The 17,053-nt window shown below is 53.1% G+C and overlaps 10 protein-coding genes across 10 annotated transcripts; 5 read left to right on the forward strand and 5 right to left on the reverse strand.

Moving 5' to 3' along the window:
• Positions 1–337: 337 nt before the first annotated feature.
• Positions 338–808, reverse strand: BAUCODRAFT_35479 (uncharacterized protein). Its single transcript, XM_007679298.1, has 2 exons — positions 588–808; positions 338–519 (listed from the first exon to the last, which is right to left on the reverse strand). Exons 1-2 carry the CDS (start codon positions 688–690, stop codon positions 461–463), a joined length of 162 nt encoding a protein of 53 aa, XP_007677488.1. The 5' UTR covers positions 691–808; the 3' UTR covers positions 338–460.
• Positions 809–878: 70 nt separating this feature from the next.
• Positions 879–2,090, forward strand: BAUCODRAFT_123929 (uncharacterized protein; the record flags this gene model as incomplete). The annotated part of the gene is made up of 5 exons (XM_007679747.1): positions 879–950; positions 1,154–1,240; positions 1,306–1,386; positions 1,408–1,974; positions 2,040–2,090. 5 exons carry the CDS (start codon positions 879–881, stop codon positions 2,088–2,090), a joined length of 858 nt encoding a protein of 285 aa, XP_007677937.1.
• Positions 2,091–2,404: 314 nt separating this feature from the next.
• On the reverse strand, positions 2,405–4,090 carry BAUCODRAFT_123930 (uncharacterized protein; the record flags this gene model as incomplete). The annotated part of the gene is made up of 7 exons (XM_007679748.1): positions 2,405–2,462; positions 2,527–2,626; positions 2,690–2,740; positions 2,822–2,936; positions 2,992–3,617; positions 3,677–3,895; positions 3,949–4,090. The coding sequence occupies 7 exons, from the start codon at positions 4,088–4,090 to the stop codon at positions 2,405–2,407; spliced, it is 1,311 nt and encodes a 436-aa protein (XP_007677938.1).
• Positions 4,091–4,683: 593 nt separating this feature from the next.
• On the forward strand, positions 4,684–5,184 carry BAUCODRAFT_40981 (uncharacterized protein; the record flags this gene model as incomplete). Its single annotated transcript, XM_007679304.1, has 1 exon — positions 4,684–5,184. A coding segment is annotated over one exon (501 nt), but the record flags the coding sequence as incomplete, so codon positions are not given.
• A 506-nt stretch (positions 5,185–5,690) lies between these two features.
• BAUCODRAFT_25510 (uncharacterized protein) lies at positions 5,691–7,072 on the reverse strand (the record flags this gene model as incomplete). The annotated part of the gene is made up of 3 exons (XM_007679172.1): positions 5,691–5,810; positions 5,868–6,135; positions 6,204–7,072. 3 exons carry the CDS (start codon positions 7,070–7,072, stop codon positions 5,691–5,693), a joined length of 1,257 nt encoding a protein of 418 aa, XP_007677362.1.
• A 57-nt stretch (positions 7,073–7,129) lies between these two features.
• BAUCODRAFT_543794 (uncharacterized protein) lies at positions 7,130–8,987 on the forward strand. Its single transcript, XM_007679749.1, has 6 exons — positions 7,130–7,422; positions 7,491–7,601; positions 7,664–7,879; positions 7,948–8,449; positions 8,500–8,645; positions 8,701–8,987. The coding sequence occupies exons 1-6, from the start codon at positions 7,336–7,338 to the stop codon at positions 8,902–8,904; spliced, it is 1,266 nt and encodes a 421-aa protein (XP_007677939.1). The 5' UTR covers positions 7,130–7,335; the 3' UTR covers positions 8,905–8,987.
• Positions 8,988–9,159: 172 nt separating this feature from the next.
• Positions 9,160–10,222, forward strand: BAUCODRAFT_123932 (uncharacterized protein; the record flags this gene model as incomplete). The annotated part of the gene is made up of 6 exons (XM_007679750.1): positions 9,160–9,209; positions 9,268–9,427; positions 9,472–9,558; positions 9,607–9,978; positions 10,061–10,139; positions 10,191–10,222. 6 exons carry the CDS (start codon positions 9,160–9,162, stop codon positions 10,220–10,222), a joined length of 780 nt encoding a protein of 259 aa, XP_007677940.1.
• Positions 10,223–10,518: 296 nt separating this feature from the next.
• BAUCODRAFT_72967 (uncharacterized protein) lies at positions 10,519–11,495 on the reverse strand (the record flags this gene model as incomplete). The annotated part of the gene is made up of 2 exons (XM_007679417.1): positions 10,519–10,770; positions 10,818–11,495. The coding sequence occupies 2 exons, from the start codon at positions 11,493–11,495 to the stop codon at positions 10,519–10,521; spliced, it is 930 nt and encodes a 309-aa protein (XP_007677607.1).
• Positions 11,496–12,076: 581 nt separating this feature from the next.
• BAUCODRAFT_123934 (uncharacterized protein) lies at positions 12,077–13,969 on the forward strand (the record flags this gene model as incomplete). Its single annotated transcript, XM_007679751.1, has 7 exons — positions 12,077–12,158; positions 12,217–12,357; positions 12,390–12,721; positions 12,778–13,185; positions 13,261–13,352; positions 13,407–13,653; positions 13,706–13,969. 7 exons carry the CDS (start codon positions 12,077–12,079, stop codon positions 13,967–13,969), a joined length of 1,566 nt encoding a protein of 521 aa, XP_007677941.1.
• An 840-nt stretch (positions 13,970–14,809) lies between these two features.
• On the reverse strand, positions 14,810–17,040 carry BAUCODRAFT_111049 (uncharacterized protein; the record flags this gene model as incomplete). Its single annotated transcript, XM_007679752.1, has 3 exons — positions 16,178–17,040; positions 15,260–16,114; positions 14,810–15,196 (listed from the first exon to the last, which is right to left on the reverse strand). Exons 1-3 carry the CDS (start codon positions 16,559–16,561, stop codon positions 14,810–14,812), a joined length of 1,626 nt encoding a protein of 541 aa, XP_007677942.1. The 5' UTR covers positions 16,562–17,040.
• Between the last annotated feature and the right edge of the window lie 13 nt (positions 17,041–17,053).

Here is a 17,053-nt window from a genome sequence, read left to right on the forward strand (position 1 = left end):
CGGTATTAGCTGGTGCGTCGAGGTCCATCAACGAAGATCCAGGGTCATGAGCAACAATGTCTGCCAGAGGCGGCTGAAAATTGCCATTGAGTGGCGGGAGTGGAGGAGCGCTGATAGTGGGGTCTGGACAGCTTGATCGCTGTTCTACGTGAATGGAATCGATGTGGTCGGACTCGGCTTGCGGCCTGACTTGCTGTATGGCACCGGAGGGTCCCGTGTCGCAGATCACACCTTTCTTAATGCAGCGCCGACATGGCCGCTCATCGTCGCACTTGAGCTTTGTGGAGGCGCAAAGGATGCATGCGTTGGAAGTCCGCGCGCTGGACCGGCCAGCGCGAGGCGGGCGGCCTGGGGCACCGTGTACATGCTGCCATTCATGCCGCTTCAGCAGGTCGCTGGCAAGACGTGCGGTTAGTCAAAGTCGAATGACATGACATGGTCACGTGGCTGAATCTGCGGCTTACGCGCGACTGAAGGCCTTGGCACAGGTAGGACACTCAAACGGCTTCTCCGATGTGTCTGCAACGATGCGTACTGTCAGAATCGGGTTGTCCCGCAAAACGAGGTGTGAGTAGAGATAGACGCACGGGTGCGGACGTGGCGAGCCAGATGGTCGAGGCGCGCAAAGGAGCGCTGGCAGGTGCTGCATTGGTACAACGCGGTACGCTGAGTAGTTGGCTCGGCCTTCATGGTCGCTGGCGACAGCAGCAACACGCGGGCCCAGGATCGATGATGGCGAGGGGTAGGTGTACAACACGTTCGCCCATAGTGCACGACGGCAATCATAACGACCCCTCAGCAATCGGCGCTCGGCACTCGGCTCGAATGCGGACACGCAACCTCAGGTAACGAGATTTGTGGCCGAGGCGGGCGTCGCAATGGCCCGAATTTCCTTGGCCCAAGGAGAGCAACGTGCATGTACGTGCGACAATCCTGACGCCTTTCGGTCGGTGTGAGCTCACCTTTAGCATGATCAATGGGTTACTCTGCAGCGCTGCAATTCCTGGCGATACAGTCCCACGGGACTCGTCTGTCGTGCTACCCGTGCATAAGCCATAACGACACCGCAGGCAAGACATCGATCTACGATGCCACACACCGAAACGAACTGGATCAGCCCAGTGCATTTCCTTTCTCATGGCACAACCATGAGCTGAGCGAGGCGTCGGCATCGGCTGACTACTGGAAGAGGTGCAGTGATGATGCCCTGGCCCACGGCTGTAAAGGCATCGTAATGATGGTAAGTTCGATCATGGCATGGCCGTTCAGAATCTTCCCGCGACGCATGTTGAAACACATGAGCAGGGCGCACATTGGGACGTCAAGGGTCCCGCCCGGATCGAGGTGGCGACCAAGCCAAACCCGGGCATGAACCCAGTGGCGTACGTGGAACTAAGCAAATAGGAGAACTACCAGCTCAATCCCGATATTGCAACCGCCAAGCGCGTTGTCACGCTCCCTCGAGGCCACAATATTGATGCTCAGGAGAACCCGACCTTTGACTGGATACACGATTCATTCCTAATCCTCATACGAATGTTTCCTGATGGCTGTCCTCCGACCACCCTGTTATCATTGAACGCTCACTATGACCCGCACTTTCATATGCGAATCGGTTCCATTCTGCGGCCGTTACGCAAAGAGGGTTATCTCCTCATTGGTACTGGCGGTGCCGTACACAACCTGTACCGGAACGACTGGACACAGATGATACGATACCGTGACAATTTTGCTATGCCTCGAAGCCCGGACTCGTGGGCGATGGAGTTTCGTCAATCATTCGAAGATGCAATTACGAAGAACTCCAGGCCCCATCTTCGCCGGGCAATTACAAAACTCATGAAGCATCCTGGCTTTCGGGATGCGCATGGCACAGACGAGCATTTTATGCCCGCGACATTTGTGGCAGGCGCAGCAGGTGATGCAGAGGATGATGGCGTCTATGGTAAGCTCATGGCCGAGGGCTGGGAGCTTGTAAGTTCAGATGCGCATCCTACAAAAGTGACCCAGCTACTGAAGCTGACAAATGAGCTCGATAGAGGAACATGTGTCATAGTCAGTTTACTATTGGATCGTGGAACAGAGTGTAGCGACACTTACTTACGCAAGTGCTGCCATGTTGTGAACTCTGGAGTCAAAGGTTGGAGGTTGTGTATTCGACACCATGCAAGATTTACCGGCCGATCAAACCATTAAACATGCAAGCAGGTCTATCAATGCATCCGGACACAGCAGCACAAGTTATCAATGGCACGATGAATGATCCGCAGCGGCATGAAGTTGTATGCATTCGCGTACTTCGACCTACGTCAGTCATTAAGACTAACCTTTGAAATAGTTCTTTCGCCATTCACCAGGAAAAAGGTATCGCCATATGGCATAGCCTTTACAAATGTACCAGGTTCTACGCATACTTGCGCGGCCGCAGTCTGACTATTAAACCCTCCTGCCTGACGAACCATCTACAAGGATAGTAGTCAGCCAGCCGGCCATTGTTGACATGTGCAATTGGGATTGGGGACTTACGCGCACGTCTCTTTAAGTGGTTTTCCAGGAGTAACAAGTTCCATGTCGAATTTATCAAAGAGGATCGGGATCACCTTGCTGATCTCCATCAAACTGATGTCTGCGAGATTGTCAACAGTTCGTCATGCGCGCTCTAAGGTTGGATTTCCAAGAGTTAACTCACTCTTCCCGATGCATAGACGCGCTCCTCCGCCAAAAGCAAGGAAGCATCGCTCTATGTTCCGTTAACTTAATCCTTGTTGACCTGCGCTGTGCAGTGCCGCACGGATTATGCGGGTAAGAAGGCTTCACGCACCCATATTGCCCTTCCGGCTCGCATCCAACCACCGCTCTGGGCGATACCAATCCACGTCCGCGCCGTAGATCTGCGAGTTACGGTGCACAGCCCAGGCGTTCATGCCCACGATGGTCTACGTTATCGTCAGTTGACACGAGCTTTTGCCAACAGTGGCGAGATTCACTTACCCCTCCAGGAAGATAGTGGCCAGCGAGTTCGGCGCCGCCTTCTGGCACAACTCGTGGCAGCGCCATCCCGACGGCGGGATACAGGCGCAGAGCTTCCGAGATGCAAGCCTGCAGGTACGGCCAAGCACTGAGCTGAGAGTAAGGCGCCGGAAAGCTAAGACTGCCATCTTCCTTCTTCTGCTGCATCTCGGAGCGTAACCGCTGCAGGCATGTCGGGTGCTGTAACAGAAAGTACACAATGGCTCGTAGCGTGATGGCTGTCGTGTCCGAACCGGCGAAGACATTCGCTGTAGCCACCGAAGTGATTGCGTTCTCGTCCAGAGCAGAAGGGTCGTCCGCTGACACCTTGAACAGGTGGCCTAGGATGTCGCTGCGGTCACTGTCGCGGCCTTGTCGCGACTTCACCTCAGCTTCCGCATAACTACGAATCGTGCCATGTCGCAGCGACGCGTCCAGGTGCGTTCCAATGAAGGGTTTAAGGTAGTGGTCCAGCCAGTAGATGCCTGGCAGTTGGCCTACCCACGCCAACGATGCCAGCGCTCTGTCGATGCGGTTCAGCATTCCGTCATCCTTTCCAGCCTCCACGAAGCCGAAACTGCGGGAGAAGGAAACTTCTCCAATGACATCTGTGTGACTCTCGTTAGCCCAACCATCCCGACATGTACGACTACTACGAGGGACTCACCAAATGCTAGCAGTTGTAGCCAATTGCCAAGATCGATAACGGTGTTGGCATTTTCATGCATACGCTTGATGAAAAGGGAGATAACATTGTCCACAAACTTCTCCATGCCGGTCATGGAGCTCATGGTGTAGACACGGCTTATATTCCTCTTCAACGCCGCGTGAGTGGGAATATGGCGTTCGGCGAAAAGATCTGTTGGCTGCGTCCCCTGCCACACACCTTTCCTGGAAGTGAGTGATAAAACTTGCAGATGTCTTGATAGGCTTACTCACTATACCAGTCGCTCTTAGCGTACTTCGATCCTGGCCCGTATATGGCACGTATCGCTTCGACGTCCGAGATACTGACTTCGTCAGGTCCCGTCCGCACAATGTTCCCGTACTTCTTGTGGAGTTGTGGGATGACTCGATGCATATCCCCTGAGATAGAGTGGTAGGCTAACCACAACCGCGACAGTGAAGCCTGGGCTGGGCCCGGGACACCAGCTAATGGAGAAAGATATCTCAACCACACAGCTCGCAGCACGCAGAGCATCACAACGGAGCTCACAAGCAGGACCACCCATAGTTCGCTGCGTACGGTCTGTAGAGTACTAGAAAGAGACATGATGGTGTACTGGTTGGTGGTCGTCTGTAGTCGAACAATGCCCTTGAGAGTGAGCACTGAGTCCTCAAGGCGAGGTGGTGCAACGGCGCGCTTAAACCACCAACCCTATACTCCTCGATACCGGGACACTGAGAGGAGCCGCTTGGCTAAACCTATGGGTGGCTTATGCCATCGGCGGTTGAAGTAAGGCGGTAATATCGGATCGCGTGGTCGGGCCCGCAGTACAATGCTACATGATCGGTAACATCGCCCTCACGCTCAAACGGACAGAAACCTCCCCATCTGTACATCTTCTATCTGATTTACACGCGCAAGTTGATTCTCATCCATTTGATCATACAGTCTAGAGTTGCAAGGACATAGCAATGGTCAAATACGACGATGGCTCTGAGTCGGACACCCGGCCCGCACACCGCTTCATCACTACACATACTGCCGACGGAAAAGCTGCTTTCTTTGATGGCCTGCCGGAAGAGATTACCTTGAAGCGACTGGGAGTTGCTGGCTTCCACGTTCATTACGCCACCACCGAAACCCCAGTTGTATTCAGCGACAACAAAGACCTTGAAGCTTTCATTCGACCGGCTAATCCCGAAACAATTGCCAACAAAGATGGCAGCGTGGTTCGCATGGTGGACATGGAGCCTGGTGCAACTTCACCAATGCATCGAACCAACTCGCTAGACTACGGTGTGGTACTCGAGGGTGAGATCGATCTTATCCTCGAGGAACTTGAACATGGTCCCCGGCGGCGAATGCGACCCGGTGATGTGAGTGTGCAGCGCGCCACCATGCACGCATGGCACAATCCCAGCAAAGACAAGTGGGCACGGATGTTGTATGTACTGGTAGAGGCGAAACCATTCGAGGTGGGCGGCAAGGCACTCGGCGAAGATCATGGCGGCATTGAACTGCCCAAGTGAGAATGATGGGCTAGCTAGCGATAAAAGATTGATCTTTGACTCGTTTGTTACCGCAGTGTCTCGGCGCAGTCACGATACTGGTTTCTTAGAGGACCTCACTCGACGATCATTATTGACTGGTTTCCTATCATTCGCGCCTTTAAGATGCGCAATTGTAGCATATCCATTTCTTGTTCCTTCGCGATGTGAAGAATTGCCACTTTCGTACCACCAAGGTGAAGTCCTACGCCGCATCAGTAGGACGTTGGTACTTGAGTGCAGTTCTAGCTTACCTTGAAACCACAGCAGAATGCAGATAGCTAAGTATGGTTGTACACGCACTCGGAATCTACGCTAGGATTGGAAAGATGGCACTATAGCTCATGTTTGCGTAGGAAGCGTTCCGGCCACTCATTCCGATCAAGATTCACGGGTCGACAAGTGTAGATAAGCACATTGCGAGAGTTATCCAAGTATATTGACGAGCGAAGCAAAGGGTTTGTTATTCACACATCAATCATTTCTTCGCCCGCGTTCAGCCTTCTCAAGCACTCGTTGATACCCGGATAGGTCCAGTTATACAGACTATGTTTCCAAAGCCTCTCAGGCGTCTTCCGCTCGTGCGCCTACATCCTGATATCAGTGAAAAGCCTACACCAGCGTTGGACAGTGAAGCTGATTACCTCGCGGGTGTTGTTCTGTATCTGACTGGCCCTCGTACGCCGTACACGATCGAAATCTTTTAAAATGGTCGGGACAGTTGCCCGAGTAGCATGCGCAAACAACTGGAACGCAGCGGCGTCTTCGACTGCTTGCGTCCCACCTTGTCCTTGATGTGGTGTCATTGCATGTGCAGCATCACCTATTAGCACGGTTCGCCCGTTAATGTACGTGGGTAGCGGGTCTTGGTCTCTTAGCTGCCATAGGTTTACCGTGTCGTCACATGCCACCCTGTGTTATCATCTGAGTCAGGCCTAAGACGTAGCTTTCAGGAAGAAAACCGCTGCAATATCACATACCCAAGCAGACTCTTAATCTCCGGACAGAAGTCCTCAAAGCATCTGTCGAGATCTGTCTTGCGACCCTTCGCGAACCAAGACTCCTCCGTTTCTACGCCAATGACGTTGTCTGGAGCAATGCACGCCATATTCAACAGCTGAAAGTCCCGGCATGGATACATAACGACGGAACGATTTGAAGAATCAAGTGATAGGAACACTTCCAGGCTCACCGGTGCTTCGCGGTTTAAGAATTTGTCTGCCGATGCTTTTGGGACAATCTCCGCGGGTATAGTCAAGCGGAAAGCCGAAGATCCAGAGGGTCGTGCAGAGCGAAAGGCTTCCTCACCAACCACCTTGTGTCGCACGACCGACCTTATCCCATCGGCACCAATGACGAGATCGCTCGGAATGACGCGTCCGTCCGCGAGCGTTACATCGCCGCTGTTCACATCGATGTCGAGTACTTCTGCATTCCAGATACATCTTACACTGCCGTCTTCGTGCTTCAACGCCACCTCGTCAGCGGGACCGGTAGCTAGGCGAAAGAATTCGGACCATAGGTCGGCACGATGCTGGAACAGCCAATCTGACGGATTATGCTGTGCAAAAGGCGCCATGTCGATCTTCTGTAGTTCCTCGCCACTTTTCCCACTGTACATTCGCGACTGAGTTGCTACCAATGAGCCCGCTTTCTTCCGATCAAAGCCGACACTTTCCAGCCAACTGGTAACAGTCGGACCCATATTGATGGCGGCACCGAATTCCTGGCGGGTAGATGGTGTGCGCTCTATGAGCGTCACATCGTGAAACTCGCGCAAGACCCGTGTTGCGATGGTGCCGGCCAAGCCTGCACCGACAATGGTGACCTTCAGATGTCCCCCAATCATAACGAAAACAGTGTTGCTAATAGTACGAACTTACAGCAAAAAGACCAAGGTAGTGATAGAATGCATAGTATTTACATCACCCAGCCCATGTCCCCGACGCTGATAATGTTGCGAAGGCATTCATCTCCGCAGAGGGCCCGATGCGATATCCGATTGTCCACTGACCTAGGCCCCCAATAACCCGAGATCACGCATCCATGAGTTGACGAAGTTCTTATTCTGAGGACTGCTACACATCGTTTGCGTTATCATTATATGACGAGATGCCATCATTTCCAATCGCAACCGCAGCGGACTGCCCGTTCCCGATAGAGAACATTCCGTTCGGTGTATTCAGTACTGACGGCGAGGTTGGTCAATATTGCTCGGGCAACCATTCGCCACATGTTGCTCTCTGTTGACGCCACTATGAGTATAGAGCCCCAGAGCGGCCACGATTGTTGGCAGCCACATTCTCGATCTCGCGTTTCTCGAAGCACAAGGACTTTTTAAAGCTGTCTTGAAGACGACAACGGCAGTATTTGCACAGGTCAGTCTTGCGCCTACCATTCGTAGCACTGAACCAGCTTAGCCAACATCCTGGCGATTTAGCCGACCTTAAACGCTTTCGCGCGCCAACCTCAAGACAAGCGAGCAGCGGTTAGGCAAGTTGTGATCGATCTTCTTTCAAATGGCGCCTCTCCCTTGTTCGCCAACAGTCAGATCAATGCCGCCGCCTTCCATGATAGCGATAAAGTGCATCTACACCTTCCAATGGATATCCCTGAATTCACCGATTTCAGTTGCTTTGAGGAGCATGTAGGAAATGTGAGTGTTATCGCGCTATGTGTGCGGAACCTCATATCTGTTGGACTTACTGATCGTCCATTCTGTAGGCTTGCAAGATGTCCGGTATGCCGATGCTCAAGAACTTCTATCATAGTCCGATTGCGTACAATGGCCGTGTGTCGTCCATGGTGCCAAGTGGCACCAGTATTCATCGGCCCAAGGGCATGTACAAGGATGAGAGTGGGCAACCAAAGCTTTTGCCGTCGATGCAGCTGGACTATGAGCTTGAGCTAGGCATTTTGATCTCTAACCCTGTTCCATACGGGCAGACCATCACGGCGGATCAGGCTCACAACCATATATTCGGATATTCTATCATCAACGATTGGTCCGCACGGGATATACAGAGCTACGAGAGCATTCCGGCAGGTCCCTTCAATTCTAAATCGTTCGCGACCAGCATGGCACCATGGGTCATCGTCCCCGAGGCTCTGCAATGGGCGAAGGCAGCGCCTTTGAATCAGAAGGACGGAGAGGTGCAGCCGCATCTTCGACATGAAAGCCTCGCAGATACCATCTACGATATCGATTTTAATGCATATCTGGGCAGTGAGTTGTCGGTTACATTGCCTTGCAGGATACACGCTAATTCTTCCAAGGAGCCGGAGCTGCGCCGCAGAAGGTTTCGACCACAAACCTCAAGCATAGCTATTTCAGTCTGGGCCAAATGCTGTGCCATCGTGCCAGCTCCGGCTGTGGCCTGAGGACGGCAGAGCTTGTCGCTACGGGCACAATTTCATCCCCAGTAATTCACCACGTAGCTGTATCACGAATGGAAAACGGCTGACTCGAGCTTGCAGGAAAACGAATGGATAGACAAGTCTGTGGGACACAATGCGAGTCTTTGGGAGCTCTCATGGAACGGGAGCAAGGAAGTACCTGTGGTCGGGGGCCAATTCATCGGAGACAACGACACTGTAGTGTTTGACGGGTGGGCTACGGGCAAGAATGGAAAGCGTATTGGCTTCGGGTCGCTTGAGACGAAAGTTCTGCCAGCAGTCTAAGGAGAATGATGGACCAAGACGACGTAGCAACTATCACCTCATAGTTTCCTTGTGGATCTATTGTGACATAGCAACTTGACTACTAGGCACAGCGCTATCCAGTCCTGTTGGCATGAGGTATACCATTTGGGCAATGCTACGGGACCTCGATGCGGGCCCGATAGTGTACATGTCACCTTCTCAATCGTATTTGTGCGTATAGAAAGTAGCTAACCAACGGGTGCATCTTCTGTGTAGTAGTACTGGTTGACCACGATGCCATACGTCCTACGAGGTCGCAGAGTCCTGATTACTGGCGGCTCCAAGTAAGGATCTGCACCCAGACACAGTCGAGCTTTTGACAAACAGTTGACGGGTACACAGGGGTCTAGGTGCAGCCATCGCAAACGCCTTCGCACGTGAGGGTGCTTCAATCGCTCTGAACTATGTTGCAGATGCTCGGGCCGCACAAGACTTTGCCGTCGATCTCACTAAGCGCCACGGTATCAAGGCTGTCGCTATACAAGCCGTGGGTGACGTTGTGGTAGCAAAACCCCCTTTGCAGTGATACACGGCTGACTCGAGCAGGACATCTGTTCTGACACTGATATCGAACGGCTGGTCGCAACAGCCACCGTGGAACTGGGCGGTATTGATGTTGTTATCGCAAATGCTGTAAGACTCCGACCTTGATTTTTCGCGCTTGGTTAATCCGTCAGTCAGGCATGGACCGAGTTCTCCGCTTTCGATGACCTACGAGCGTTGAGTGACGAGAAATGGAACAAATGTTGGTCAGCCAACGTAATGTCAAGTTTACGTCTCTTTCGAGAGGCCCAGCCGCACTTGACAGCAACTCCAGAGGGTGGTGTATACCTCTACACAGCATCAACAGCAGGGGTGTCGGTGTCAGGAAGCAGTATGGCGTATTCTGTAACAAAGGCGGCAGGGTTGCAACTCGTCAAGTGTCTGGCCCAGACTGATGGACGCATTCGGACTAACGCTGTGCTGCCTGGCCTCCTACTCACGGAGTGGGGCAAACGGTACTCTCCCGAGTTCGTGCAGAAATGGCAAGCGGATAACCCTCTGCAAAGAGTGGTGAGTGGAGGCGCCCCCAGTCAGATATACACATTCGTCCTTGTGTTGGCGTCACTGCTCTTTGGTTAACTGTAAGTTGCAGCCTGAGCCCGAAGAGTGCGCCGATATTTTCGTTGCGCTCGCGAAAAACCTTTCGATGACTGGGCAGCAGATTCCCATAGGTACGAAGCATCAGTGTTACAATCTCCAAGTGACATGCTAACGAACAACAGAATGCGGGTGGCTTCTAACACACTCACATTGACGATTATGCCGTAACTACAGTCGAACCGTATCTGGGCAGCAATCGCAGGATAAATATATAACCATGGAAGTTACTGCTTCAGGGCGTTGCCTGATTTTCGTGGGTTGCGTGGCAAAATGGACGGAGAATTTAATGCGGGGCAGAGAACCGCCGCCCGCAAGGCAAACACCGCTATTAAGATGCGCGGTGTCGTTCTACAAGTTGAGCTGCTTTCCCGCTCGCGTCTATTGTCTACGTCTATCGAGCTATCAGCAAAGGCAAGCCGAGAAGTGCAGGGATATGCAACCTCTGCAGGCTTACGCTTGCGTTACTTGCGCTCTGTCCACTACGATTATAGCCTTGCCGACTGCATCATGCGCTCTTACATCTTGAAGGAGCTTAGGAAGACTTTCGAGCCCCACGTACGTCCTCACGGCTACTATGTCGCCACCCATCCCGGCTACTGTCGCTATCATCTCCTGGGCGTCCATGGGCGAGCAAATGACAGACCCTCGTAAGCGAATGTCCCTGAGCACAAGCTCTTGGTATGGGACAGCGACGTCTCGGGGCTGATACCGTTAGCAATGCTTGGCAAGAGCCTCAACATATTACTGACCTGGGCGACCTGCCAAACAGTCCCGTGTATTCGCGTGATTGCGCAGGACATGGATGCTGCACTGCCTGCATCGGAAAGATTGATGGTAGCGTCAACGCCTCTGCCCTTGGTCAAGCTCTGCACTTGATTCACTATCCTGTCCTTGCCTTTCCGGGCGTCCAGAACATGATCGGCACCACTGCGTAAGGACAATGCCAAGCCTGCATCGCGAGCATCGATGCCAATCACATTGAGGCCTCTGTGCTTCGCAAAATGTATGCTCAGATGCCCAAGGCCTCCTCCCGAGCCCACGATCGCAAGCCACTGTCCTCTCTCGAGACCGGCCATTTTGACTGCACGGAAGCTGGTGGCGCCAGCGCATGCTAGCGGAGCCGCCACAGTGAACGGAAAGCCTTTGGGGAGCTTGACAGACCAACGTGAGTCCGCAACAAGATATTCTGCAAAGGCCCCGTCCGTGGTGATGCCTAGACTATCACGAGGAGCTGTGCAACAGTACTTCCAGACGTCGGGGCCCAAACATTCAGAACATTCGCCACAAGTGTTGCGTCTTACATGAGCCATAACCCTATCGCCAATACTGAAATTCTCGACTGCCGATCCAACAGCCGTAACTGTTCCGGCCCCTTCATGGCTGCCAATCAGAGGCAAAGGCGCGTTGAAAACTCCGTCCATGACCATCTGGTCAGTGTGGCAATAGGAAGCGACGGCAGTTCTGAGCAGGATCTCGTGTGGCTTAAGTTGATGGGGTACCGGCACACGGGAAAGCTCATATGACTTCCCGTACTGCAGCAAAATCTTCCCAAGTCAGTCGAGATACTAATATGCCAAGTGAGCAACAGTCTTATCTACCTCAATAATCCGTGCAGCAAGCATTGTGCTGGGCAGCTCCGGAGCACTCATGGTCGGTTCCTTGATGGTTCTTGCAGTACGATTGTGGTCTCCCCATTCAAGACCTTCCAAGGTGAAAGTGTACAAGCGGCGCATTTGCGACGCTGGAAAGCCACTATCACGTACAGTGCGGGCCCGATCACATCAGCCAACCCTCGTCGTCATGAGCCCGCGTGATGCGAACGCATGCACTTCTATGTACTGTCGGGTCGGTGCGGGGAAAAGCGTTCGGGTCTCTTCATGTACGGGGGAACAAAAGATGTGGAGTCCCCACGTTCTTGTTCCGTTCTGTACCAGCCAAAGTGTCGAAGCGGCAAGTCACTGACTACACAAACTCTTGAGTTATTAGTCGATCAGAAGACCTGTCCGCCATGTCAGGCTGGCGTTCCGCGTTCTCGCTTTCCAAGGACGAGGTCAAGCATGCACGACCGCCCGGTACCGTTGTTCTTGTGGGTACGTCTATGCTACTACGCCGTGTGAGGCTTGAAGAGACACTGATGTCGAAACACAGAGCACGAGTTGCAGCGGACAATGACCGGCACTGAGCATAACGAAGATCATATTCAGCTGATCCCTCACCCGTCAGCAAGCCCGGCGGATCCCTTGAACTGGCCCATGTGGAGAAGACTGCGGTATTGCTCACCGTGTCAATGTACGCCTTCATAGCGACCTTTGCTTCGTCAGCTATCGCGCCGGCAATCCCTATCCTGGCACATGAGATGCTTCCGCCTCGATCACTCGGACAACTTACCCACTTGGTCGCTGTCAACGTGCTGGCATTGGGCGTATCGAATGTCTTCTGGGTACCGCTTGCAAACATCTTCGGCCGTCGGCCTATCATGCTACTGGCCGAGCTGATCCTCATCGCCGCCAGTATATGGGCGGGCGCCGTGAACTCGTTCAACAGTCTTCTGGCTGCCAGAGTTGTCCAGGGTATCGGTGGAGGGCCGGGCGACACTATATCACCCGAGATTCTCGGCGAAGTCTTTTTCGTTCATCAGCGGGGCCGCGCAATGGTAATCTTCGAAATCATATCGTCGTCTACATAAAATGCAGACTAAATTTACGCTAGGCCGTTTATACCATTATCTTAGCAAGTGGCAGTTTTGTTGGTGGATTGTGCGGTGGTTACATCGCTGGCATCAACGGCTACAAGTATATCTTCTGGATTAGCGCTGCCCTTAGCGGCTTCATCTTTCTCTGCCAGTTTTTCCTGGTACCAGAAACCTTGTTCGACCGCTCCGCCCACCTTTCTCGGCAAGACGCTATCCGGGAAGTGTTAACAGAGAAAATTAATATCGCTCACGTTGAGATTCAGTCCAGCCCAGCGCCGAACGACTCCTTCCCAATCGGTCAGCAACTCAAGGTCGGCATTTTTCGTGGCAATGTCATTCACCATTGCGTTGCACCGTGGCTACCCCTGGTCTTTCCTGGCATTTGGGTGGTAATGCTGCACTACGGAGGACTTCTTGGCGGTGTCGTGACCTGCTTCAATGGTTAGCCCCATTCTTGACCTTGTATCACTTCGACATGGCCGCTGATGCATGAGTTGCAGGCACCCCAGCTTTTGTCGATGCCACCATATCTGTGGGGTAACAATGTTGGTTTGATCAACATTGCAGGTGTCATAGGCACATTTCTCGGAGGGTGAGGCACAAAGCCATACGGATCGCATACTCCACGCTGACATGTGAGCGCTAGGGCAGCGACGTACTTTGTCATCGATCGGCAGGTGACTCGCACCGCGAAGCACGAGCGAGATGGCCTTGCGGAGCCGGAAAGTCGTCTTCCAATCATGTTTCCCGCTTTGTTCTTGGCCGTCACCGGAATGTGGACATTTGGATTCTCCGCTCAGTACCCGGGCGCTCATACATGGGCGGGCTTAGCTGTCGGCTTTGGCATGGTATCGTTCAGCATCACCCAAATACCTAGTGTTGGCTTCAACTACGTGAGTCGATGTTTCCGGCTTGATGTGTTCTTGACTGACTATATCTACGTAGCTCATCGAGTCTTATGGCTACATGAGCTCTAACTGCTTCGTCCTGACCACCATCATTCGGGCTGTGGTGTCCTTCGCGTGGACATACTTCGTCGCCGACTGGATTGAGCAAGCCGGTGCAGCAGAGCCTTTTGGAATCTTCGGCATGATCATGGCCATATTTGCGCTGCTAACCGTCCCGCTCTGGCTCTTCGGCAAGAGGTTTCGGATCATGACCGCTAGTGCATTACAGAAACAAGAGGCCAATGTGGGGCTCATCAACTGAGAGGACCGTCGCTCAAGCGGTGGACGAGTGAGATATGGGATGCTGTTGTCCTCGGAATGGCCAGGTAGAGACACTGATATAAGGCTAGACTGTGAAATATCTTTCCACAAGTACGGCCCTTCGCTCCAATGGTCCTTGTGGGCCTGTTCAGTCGCTGGCAGTGTGCCATACCGGCTCGGCTCCATCGCGCCGCGATCCTCAAGTATACGAGGATTAAACAGATTGTCGTCACTACATGCATGCGGTCAATCGTGCCCGACAGGTTGTATGCGGCTCGCTTAGATAGGATGTTGGTGGCGCTTTCGACTTGTTCTGATGCCCCCACTGCATGTGTACACGACAAATTCGATCATAGAAGACCTAGGCCGGGCTCCTAAAGCACGGACGCCTATGTAGCGTGCGATATGAATAATTGATGCAGTATGCTCTAGTGTTGGAGGCAAGACTCGGTGCATCATATTGCGGCGCGAGCGTGTCACTATCTGCAGCGTATCGCTGCTTTCCGGCGGCGTGAAAGTCGGATCACTTGTTGAATCCTAAACGTACTGGTTGTATGACCACGTCGCGTTTGCCGAGCACAGTACTTGGTCTCGTCAAGGTTACGCTCCCGAATATCCTACGGGCTATATGGCAGGGTTGTATGCTGACTTCAGCATGATCGCTGACTCTAGCGAGTCAATATTTAGGCATCAGTAAACCTTATTCAACCGTGCAAGATCTTCACGGTGACTCCAGGCGATAATGTCGAAACTGGCGGTGGACTGTGCAGACGCGGGCAAACGTCAGGCGTGATCGTGCTTGTGAAGGATTGGAGGTGATACCCGCATAACTGACTCGATCCTACGACGGCGCCGTGGACTGGTTGTGGGCTTGCTTGCTTCTCAAGCTCGCCTTCACCATGAGTGGTGTCCCGAGGTCGCTAACACCCACGCTGACAAGATCGGGCAATCTGCCCACGAAGCCTCCTTGACGCACCTTCTCCGCTTCTGTGTCTTCGGCTAGGACAAAAGTAAACTCCCTTAACAACGTGCTGGAGAGCTTGTAGATATTTGTCGTTGCCACCGTTTTCCCAATGCACTGCCGAGGGCCCAGGCCGAAGTGCATCAGATACCGCGCACGAGCGTTGACACTTGGTTCGTTCCATCGAGATGGTCGGAATGTGTTGTGATCAAACCCCCACACATCTGGATTGTGATGAAAGGCATGATTGCAGACCGCCAACGAGGTCTAATGGGTCATAGTGTCAGCGCGTGCTCCCCGAACGTTCCCAAAAGGGAAAGTATAACTTACACCTTGCGGGTAGTGTTCCGCTCCAATAGTAGCACCAGCGGGATCAACGACTCGGCGTGCTAATGGCATGGTGAACACCGGTGTAATCCGGAAGTTCTCCCGCACGCACTGCTTGAGGAAAGGTAGGGACGACTCGGCAATGCTACCTGAGTAAGCAGGTTGGTCTGCGGTAAGATCCGGGAGATTGGCATCGAGCTCTGACACGCATTGAGCCATGATGTCCGGAGCATGGAGAAGGTGGTAGAACAGCAGGGTAGTCGTGGCGCTGGTTGTGTGGGTCCCCGCGATTATGAAGCCAAACGCTTCAGTCTGTAAGTCGGCCTCAGTAAGATGAGCGCCTGTCTCTGGATCTCTCGCCAAGATGAGGTTCGTCAATATGTCCTTTCTTTGGTCCGTCGCACCGAGGTTTTCCTTCCGTAAGTGTTCTAGCGCACGCATTCGTCGGGCAACACATTCGGCAGCAAGGTTGGCACAAGCCTGGCGGCCACGAAAGAGAGCTTTGGTCGGCTTGTATGGCAAGTATGGCAACCAGCGCTTAAGGGTCTTCGTCATGCTTGGCCAGGCTCCTGTTGCGGCAGACAGCAGGCTGTGTTCTACGACTGGCGGTACCATCGCCGCAGCAGCATCCTCATCCGCTTCTTGTAGTCCAAAGGATTGACTGAAGGCGAGCTCGCCAAGTACATCGATCACGTAGTAGTGCAGCAGTTCTTTGAGGTTGAACGCCTTCCCAGAAGCTGCGTGCTCGGCGATTTTGCGCTTCAGTATAGCAATGTTGCTGTCAAGGAAGCCCTCCAGCTCCTTGACGTAGGAGATGGAGAAGCTATGAGACATGTGCCGCCGCCGAGTTGCATGTTGCTATTGATCCATTAGCATTGTCGCGTCCATAGCAGATGTTGGCTGTCTCTAGAAATTCCTTACAGCCTCATTACGCATGCCGAAGACATTCGGGTGCGCTGCGCCGTATGCGTCATAAAACTCGGTCTTCGGATACATCTTACCGCCCTTCTGGTACAACACGGGAATGGCATCCTCGTCGGTAAGGCTGAGCTTATCCGGACCATAGCGAACGACAGGACCATACTGCTCATGAAGCTGTGTGAGCGTGTAAGGTTGCTTGAGGGTCAAGAACTGGTAGACCTGCCAGAGATCGGTTAACGATGCTAGAAGAGGGCCGGGATACTTGGCGAGGGGATGGTAGAAGCGCTGGTATATGGCATAAGTCAGGAAGCAGCCGCTACTCAGTACCACAGCCAGTAGGACTGGGTAATGGGCCATGGTTTCCAGTACATAGGATGCGGCCATGCTGACTGTTCTGTTCACTGTGTGACGGAGAGCTGTCGCCACTTAACGTGAACAAGTTGATCCAAACCATTTTATCCATTGCAACATGTCTGTCTCCGCAATCAATGCGGACCACTTCCGGGGCCCCGAGAGCAAGCAGCTACCGAAGCCTTGTCCCATGGGGTTCCCACAGCCAAATGAACATTGCGGGCCCGAGCAAAGGTTTGTGACCGAGTACTCCTCTGACTATGGCAGGATCGCTAATCACAACGTGCATACATGTAACGGTGGAGTGAATGTCGTCGCCGGACAGGTCAGTACAACCGACATGAGTGAGCAGATGCAGGATGTTGATGTGCACGTTGAGGCTCACGGTCTGATGGGCACAACGTCCACAACCCTAACCTGCTGTACCTCGTGGGCATTGTACATTCACAACCCAAATTTGATCGCTCGCTGGTGTAGTGAATGGCAAACCCTCCCTGACTCGCACACCCTCCCCGCTCAACATTC

This window comes from Baudoinia panamericana (genome assembly GCF_000338955.1).
Source record: "Baudoinia panamericana UAMH 10762 unplaced genomic scaffold BAUCOscaffold_8, whole genome shotgun sequence".
Classification (NCBI taxonomy): Eukaryota; Fungi; Ascomycota; class Dothideomycetes; order Mycosphaerellales; family Teratosphaeriaceae; genus Baudoinia; species Baudoinia panamericana.

Excerpts from the sequence above, each read along its gene's own strand:
- BAUCODRAFT_543794 (XM_007679749.1), top strand. The coding sequence starts at position 7,336 with ATGCCATCATTTCCAATCGCAACCGCAGCGGACTGCCCGTTCCCGATA. Across the intron at positions 7,423-7,490 it reads TATTCAGTACTGACGGCGAG|AGCCCCAGAGCGGCCACGAT; the intron begins GTTGGTCAATAT and ends CTATGAGTATAG. Across the intron at positions 8,450-8,499 it reads TTTTAATGCATATCTGGGCA|GAGCCGGAGCTGCGCCGCAG; the intron begins GTGAGTTGTCGG and ends AATTCTTCCAAG.
- BAUCODRAFT_35479 (XM_007679298.1), bottom strand. The coding sequence starts at position 690 with ATGAAGGCCGAGCCAACTACTCAGCGTACCGCGTTGTACCAATGCAGC. Across the intron at positions 520-587 it reads GGCTCGCCACGTCCGCACCC|ACACATCGGAGAAGCCGTTT; the intron begins GTGCGTCTATCT and ends GCATCGTTGCAG.